This window comes from Octodon degus, unplaced genomic scaffold (genome assembly GCF_000260255.1).
Source record: "Octodon degus isolate 3935 unplaced genomic scaffold, OctDeg1.0 scaffold00136, whole genome shotgun sequence".
NCBI lineage: Eukaryota > Metazoa > Chordata > Mammalia > Rodentia > Octodontidae > Octodon > Octodon degus.
In genome coordinates this window covers 1,070,409-1,077,874 of record NW_004524712.1, presented here as the reverse complement: position 1 = coordinate 1,077,874, position 7,466 = coordinate 1,070,409, and the positions used below count along the sequence as shown (strand labels likewise).

Here is a 7,466-nt window from a genome sequence, read left to right as displayed (position 1 = left end):
ATAGCAGGTGAGAAATAAGAATGAGACAAAACGAACTTCAGAGGCAATGACCAAGGAAGCGGTGAGGGGTCTGGAGGGAATGCCAGTCTGGCGTGTGTGTGTGTGTGTGTGTGTGTGTGTGTGTGTGTGTTCACATCACACACCTAAGCTCACCGTTGTTCCCCACTGGCATCTTCCCCAGAAGACCCTCTTTGGAGTGGTTGCTAAGCTCTCCCTGGCCAGGTGACACCAATGCACAGCATCTATTCAGGCCCCAAAGCTCCTAAGAGGCCTGGAATATGAGATGTGTCTCTGAACAGGGCATCCATTAGGCAAGGTGGTATATCCTAGACTTCCAGAGCTAGAAGGGACAATGAGGCCGTCCAGCCTGCTGCTCATACTGCCTATGAGCAATCAAAACCCCAAACAGGTAAGTGAGGTTTGCTAAGTCATACAGCCCGGCAGTAGGGCACATATCTCTGATGCTCAATCTTGTGTTCTTTTCTACTGTACAACAATGAATTGGACATTGTGCCAGATAAAATCCTATGAGTGTGACAAGGCAGTGACAGTTATTATTACTATTCTTATTTAAAAATGAGAAGGAGATTTAGAAAGATTGCTTGCCCAAATCTACGCAACCAGTAAGTGAAAGGCCCCAGGATCACAAGGTCATCTGATTTTATTTATTTATTTATCTATCTATTTACTGGGAATAGAACTCTTGACTTCTGTGTGCCAGGCAGGCACTTTGCCACTGAGCTTTATCCCCAAGAAGACTGTTTGACTTTATTTATTTATTTATTTATTTATTTATTTATTTATGGAACCGAGGATTGAACTCAGGTCCTTGCGCTTGCCAGGAAAGCACTTATTCCACTGAGCCATCTCCCTGGCCCCGACTGTTTGACTTTAAATTCTTTGTTCTACTCAGTCAGATCCCTCATCTATCAGAAGTGCAAACTGAATCAGTTAAGGTGAACTCCCCAGATTTCCTACCCCGTTACAGTGCTTTTGTGGGATAAGAATAGTGGAGGCTCTTGATGAAAGAGGTCCTGTCTTCAGGTCCTTAACCTTTCCCTGTGTTAGCCTTGTCTTGCGACACATTCTTCCCTTCCAGAACCTTTCTTCCCATGCTCTCTCCATCTCCTAATACCCCAACCTAATCAAGAAGAAAACTGACAATTTGCCTTGATGTCTAACTATCTTCAAGCTTCAAGAGATGAAGATTTCTGTCTGCTTTGCTCTTGATTTATTTAAAAGCCATAAGAAAGCATGCAGCACACAGAGGGTGATCCATCAGTATTTCTGTGAATGGAGTGGGGACTAAGTGGAATCTTCTCCAATAAGAAGGCAATGAGATAGTACCAGAAGGCAGGGGGACAGGAGGAGGGCTATGGGATAGCTGCGGGGCAAGACCAAAGAGCAGAGTAGGGCACAGCCCTACTGGGAGAGGTGATGGCACCAGTAGGGGGGAAGCAACTTGTGGCTGGGAGCCAAAGGGCATGGGCTGAGGCATTCAGAGAGTCGAGGATTTAAGGGTGGGAGGGGGCTGAGGTGCCGAGGGCCTGACCCAGCCCTCTTCCCCATGGATCTCTGTTCACAGACCCCCTAGAGGGGGTGAACATCACCAGCCCCGTGCGTTTGATCCATGGCACAGTGGGGAAGTCGGCACTACTTTCCGTGCAGTACAGCAGCACCAGCAGTGACAAACCTGTGGTGAAGTGGCAGCTGAAGCGGGACAAGCCGGTTACTGTGGTACAGTCCCTTGGCACAGAGGTCATCGGCAACCTGCGCCCTGACTATCGAGACCGCATCCGGCTCTTCGAAAATGGCTCCCTGCTCCTCAGCGACCTGCAGCTGGCCGACGAAGGCACCTATGAGGTGGAGATCTCCATCACGGATGCCACTTTCACCGGGGAGAAGACCATCAACCTCACGGTGGATGGTAAAGCACTCTGCAGGGACGGAGGTGGACAGGCACCTGGGGCCAGGGCAGGGTGTGCTAGACCCAGGGAAAACCAACACACAAGGCCTGAGGTGCACACCTAAAAGCCCAGCTACTCAGCAGGCAGGAGTACCACAAGTTCGAGGCCAGCCTGAGCAACTTAGTGAGATCCTGTTTCAAAATAAAATAATGAAAAGGGTTGGGGATGTAACTGAGCACTTCTGGAACAAAATGGGACTGGGGCCCTGAGTTAACCAGTGAATAACAGAAGGTAGCACGCAGCACAGCTAATGTGGCCAGAGTTCTTCTTACCTGCCGGGAGCTATTCTGCTACTCTGTGTATCTCAACTCATTTAATGCTTGCGATAATATAGGCATGGTGATGTCTTTCTTCCCACTTTTCAGATGAGGAAAGTAAAGCACAGAAAGGTTGAGGAACTTGCCCAGTCAACTGACCATGCTAAGATCTGAGCACAGTTGGACTGAGGTTTCTACCGATTAAAATGTCTTCTACTGGGTCAGTGTAAAACCTTAAAGCCCAGTGGTCATGGAAAGGTATTTGGGAAGAAAGCAACAAAGGCAGACCCCACGGCTCTCTTGCTCTGTACAGGTTCTCCTATGGCCCTTATAGACATTTCCGCTTGGGCCCTTATAACTAGTGAATGGAGTGGTTGATGGGAGAAGTCTGGATTGAGGACCCCCAAAGGGTCTCTGAGCCCATAGATGAGCTATGAAGAGCTGGAAGGTAGGGTGTGGAGGGGAAGGGAGAAGTCTGAGTCCATGACTCACAGGTTCCTCCACCTCTGGGACGTAGTGCCCATTTCAAGGCCACAGGTGTTAGTGGCTTCAACCACAGTGCTGGAGCTCAGCGAGGCCTTCACCCTGAACTGCTCCCATGAGAATGGCACCAAGCCCAGCTACACCTGGCTGAAGGATGGCAAGCCCCTCCTCAATGACTCGAGAATGCTCCTGTCCCCCGACCAAAAGGTGCTCACTATCACCCGCGTGCTCATGGAGGACGACGACCTCTACAGCTGCGTGGTGGAGAATCCCATCAGCCAGGTCCGCAGCCTGCCTGTCAAGATCACCGTGTACAGTGAGTCTCCCAGCCCACCCCAACAGGCAGGTGCCTATGGAAACTAAGGACATTCTAGAAAGGCCCTGGAGGGCAAGAGAAGAAGCAGGGATGGGGTGACTATCCACGGAGGACAGAAACAGGTGGGAAGTGGGTTGTGTGTCAGGGCCACCATGCTGCTGGGGACTCCTGTCCTCCTTCTGCAGCCAGCAGCTCTGCTTGCAGTGGCTGCCGCCCTACTACAAAGTCTCTCCCACCTCTCTTCTTCTCCACTTCCTGCTCTTCCTCCTCCTCCTTTTCTCTGTCTCTCCCTCTCTTCTCTCTCACTCTCTCTCTCTCTCTCTCTCTCTCTCTCTCTCTCTCTCTCTAGGAAGAAGCTCCCTCTACATCATCTTGTCGACAGGTGGCATCTTCCTCCTTGTGACATTAGTGACGGTCTGTGCTTGTTGGAAACCCTCCAAAAAGTCTAGGTAACTTCTCAAATTCCACACCTTGGGCTCCCCCATCCTAAACTCTATTCTGTTTTTCAATCTCTTAAAATACTTTTCCTCCCCAGGCTCAGTACCTCGCCCCAGGACATCTGTCTTTCGGTTTTTACAGAACTGTGTTCTGTGCCCACTGCCTCTGACACCCAAGCACTGTTCATAATGGTTTCCCTTGTAGACATCTTTGAGCTAAGCAACGATGTTGGGGTTAGCGCGCACACTACCTTTTAAGACCGATTACTTGCGGCTTAAAGACATTGAGATTCGGATTGGATAAGGGACTTGCTGATGTCACAGTGCTAGTGACAGCCTCAAGATGCAAACCTAGATGTGCTCCTTCCAAAGCTTGTGAACCACCACCACCCACTCACGATGTACAGCTTGTCGTCCTGTCTGTCACAAGGCCTCTTTCATGGCCACGAAAGCCTTCCCTGTGTCTTCCTCCCCAGATCTTCTCCTGCTCACGTTTACTAGCTCTCTTCTTGCTGGGGTGGGGGTGGGGCTGGATCAATTTGCAGGAAGAAGAGGAAGCTGGAGAAGCAAAATTCCCTAGAATACATGGACCAGAATGATGACCGTCTGAAAACAGAAGGTGAGTGCCCTGCACCTACAAACCCAGCCCACGGGCCCTCAGAGCAGTGGGCTGTTGGGGAACAGCAGAAGAGGGTGAGCAGGGAGCCAGCCCAGAAGGGGCCCTTCCTTCACCAGCTGCTCAAAGATGGCAGAGCAGGGAGAAGGCAGCCAAGGTAGGACCCGGGTGTTCAGATACAGTGGTAGGGGCTGTGACGACCTTGATGGCCACCTGGGAGCAGAGTGCAGGTGCTGCCTGTTGGCCCGGGCCTGTCCCTGGGCCTGCCACCCCATTCTTTCCCCCGTGCAGCAGACACCCTCCCAAGAAGCGGGGAGCAGGACCGGAAGAACCCCATGGCCCTTTATGTCTTGAAGGACAAGGTGAGTATCTCTGGTAGGGGCACCCCACCCCAAACTTAGCTCCTCTGCATGTCAAGCAGTTGGGCCATATTGTTGTCTTTCAGTGTGAGATATTTGTGTCATCCCTGTTTTAGAGATTAGAAAATAAGACCGAGAGAGAGGAAATGATTTGCACAGGATTAAACAAGTCAATGGCAAGTCTGGATTTGAAATCTAGACTTTGGTAAGGCGTGAGGATCTGGGGATTGATCCACAGAATTCTGAGTCTGACTGCTTTGCTTAAGCAGGCACTTAAGCAACCGAGCTAATGGGGAGGCCCCATGTCCAGTGTAGGTGGAAAGAGGGGTGACAAAGCAATCAATGCTTGTCAGCCTTTACAGATCACCTGGTACCTGCCAGGGCCCTTGCTGAGTGAGGCTTAATCAGAGAACGCGACTGGTGTCGCCGCCTTCTGGGAGGCTGGCGGTGCGGGAAGACTGCGACTCCACCTCCTATCCCGGCGCCCCCTAATGGGGGTCGCGCTCCTGCGTCGGGCCGGCTGGCTGCTGATCCCCGCGGTGCGTGCCTTTGCAGGACTCCCCGGAGTCCGAGGAGAACCCCGCTCCGGAGACTCGCAGCACGTCGGAACCCGGGCCTCCTGGCTACTCCGTGTCGCCGCCCGTGCCCGGCCGCTCCCCAGGGCTGCCCATCCGTTCCGCCCGCCGCTACCCGCGCTCGCCGGTGTGCTCCCCGACCACTGCCCGGACCCACTCGTCGCCGCCGCGGGCTCCCAGCTCGCCCGGCCGCTCGCGTAGCGCCTCGCGCACACTGCGGACTGCGGGTGTGCACATAATCCGCGAGCAAGACGAGGCCGGCTCGGTGGAGATCAGCGCCTGACACCGGCTCCGGAGCTAGCCGCCTCCGGCATCCGCGTCTGGGGCTGGCGGCTCGAAGGGTCAGGAGGAAGTCGGGGTGCTGCCAGCGAAGGGTGAGGGAGGTCAGGGCTGGGACGCAGGTGATTGGGGTGCACAAGTGTGTGAGCGTGAGCAGATCGGGGGTGTCGCCTCTGCGAAGGAGCAATTTGATCTGGTGGTGCAACCAGGTTTTTTCTGCTCTGAGTTGACTGGCTGTGTTCTCAGCAGTTATGGGTTGTGCTCTTAGGACGGTGTAGATTATTAAATTTCCGGCTCAATCTCTAAGAGTCTTATGGAAACTAACACCAGTAACCTACCCATCCGCCCCCACCCCAATTCTGTGCTCTTCCTAGAGAACTTCTATGATTCCCACCCACTCTCCTTTTATCCCAAAACAACACCCAGTTCTGGTGACCTCCGAACACTATATTAGGGAGGCTACTTGTCCAAACTGTGTTTCACTAAGGAAAAGCCAGTTACGGGGGTACAGAGGTTCCACTGAGTACCGAGGAACCTTTGTGAAGGCAGTGGCTTAGAGCACCTTTGCGGCCCTGGGACCTGGACCTTACAAGGAAGGTGGTGAGGGAGGAGCCCATGCGCATTCCTTTGCCCCCACCTGGGCCCTGGCAACGCAAAGCCTCCCTGCTTGGCATTTTCCCAAAGCCTCATTCGTTCAGTGGCAGGGGTGGTGGCGGCCAGCATGCCATGCCAAACATTCCTTGTCTTTGTTGGTGAAAAGAAGAAATGGGTGGGCTTACTTTTTTAGAGAATTGTGTGGCCACTCTCTCCCCTGGCCCAGAAGGCTAAATCAGATGGAGAATGCTCTTGGGCCTCACACTTGGACCTTCTACCCTGCTTCCTTCCAAAACAAGCCTTTCAAACAATCACTATCCCGGGACAGTTGTAGAGTCAGATTCTAACTTCCAGAAAAATGATGGGGGGAGGAGGCGGCTTAGTGCTCCCTAGGGTGTCAGGGCAAACACACACACACACACACACACACACACACACACACACCCCATTCCCAGACCCTCAGATCCCCAGGCCACTGGACAAGGCAGACTCCCTAAAGATACTAACATCAAATACTGAGAGCCCGGGCCATGCTCAGTCAACCACCTCCTGAACAGTTTGGAGGAGGCGCTGGACGTTGTGCTGCGTCCACCCTAATGTCCTCAGGGGATCCTGCTTGCCCCATCCCTCCTCAGCTTCTAATCTGTAAGTCCGAGTTTCCCAGGAGCAACTCAAGGCCCCCAGCATTCACCACAGCCTCAGAGAGGCACACTGTGCCCAAGCACCAAGGACATAAGGATTTCTCATTTGTGCCCCTGCCTTCATCCCCACAGCACCTCTTCATTGTCTGTCCCTGTACACTTGGGCAGGCCCACCTGAGCAGTGCCTGCGGCTCCCCTAGGTAGCCTGAACTGCCTCCTTAGCCTTCCTGGGGGCCTCACCCATCCTAGATAACGCAGGTCAGGGAAAGCTGCTCAGGCAAGTGTGAGAGGCGTAAGAGTTGGCGAAGGGGTGCCTGCTGGTCAGCCTGAGACACAGAGATGCGAACACGGGAGATGAGAGCGTGCCATGGCCTGCTGCTGAATCCCTCAGCAGCCTTCTTCCCGGGCTCAAGCCAAATCTGCCTTAAATTGGGGGGTGGGGAGGAAGGTGTGGTATTGGTTTTCACTTTGATCTTCATCTTTGTATTACCAGCATCTAGCAAAGTGCCTAGCACATACTGGGTGCTCAATAAAGTTTTGATGAAATGATAATTTTGTTCCCCTCTAGCAAGGAGAACAAAATGAAAAATTCAGACATACTGGTTATTTCCATTTTCACTACTCTTTCCATCTTCTTTCTCCATCTTATATCTTCTTTCCAGATCTCAAACTGTCCACTCCAAGACCATTTATTTATTCACTCAGGGTTTTAAAAAATGTATTTACACTTTTTATCTACCATGACAAGGCCCTGTGCTAGATACTGGTGTAACATGCCACAGCCCCTACCTAGAAGACAATCTCACAGAGAAAGACAGATTAACAGATTATTTCAACATAGTGCATAAGATTCAGTGAGAGAGGTGGATACAAGGTGCTCTGGGACCATAAGGGAGAGTCATCCTATCTACATTAGGGATAGAGATATCTTAGAGAACAGGC

The 7,466-nt window shown here is 52.3% G+C and overlaps 1 protein-coding gene across 1 annotated transcript; it reads left to right on the top strand.

Annotated features, from left to right (window-relative positions):
• Positions 1 to 352: 352 nt before the first annotated feature.
• Positions 353 to 5,645, top strand: Hepacam (hepatic and glial cell adhesion molecule). Its single transcript, XM_023701487.1, has 7 exons — positions 353 to 413; positions 1,586 to 1,927; positions 2,742 to 3,023; positions 3,373 to 3,472; positions 4,006 to 4,079; positions 4,368 to 4,438; positions 4,991 to 5,645. Exons 1-7 carry the CDS (start codon positions 353 to 355, stop codon positions 5,291 to 5,293), a joined length of 1,233 nt encoding a protein of 410 aa, XP_023557255.1. The 3' UTR covers positions 5,294 to 5,645.
• The last annotated feature ends 1,821 nt before the right edge of the window (positions 5,646 to 7,466 follow it).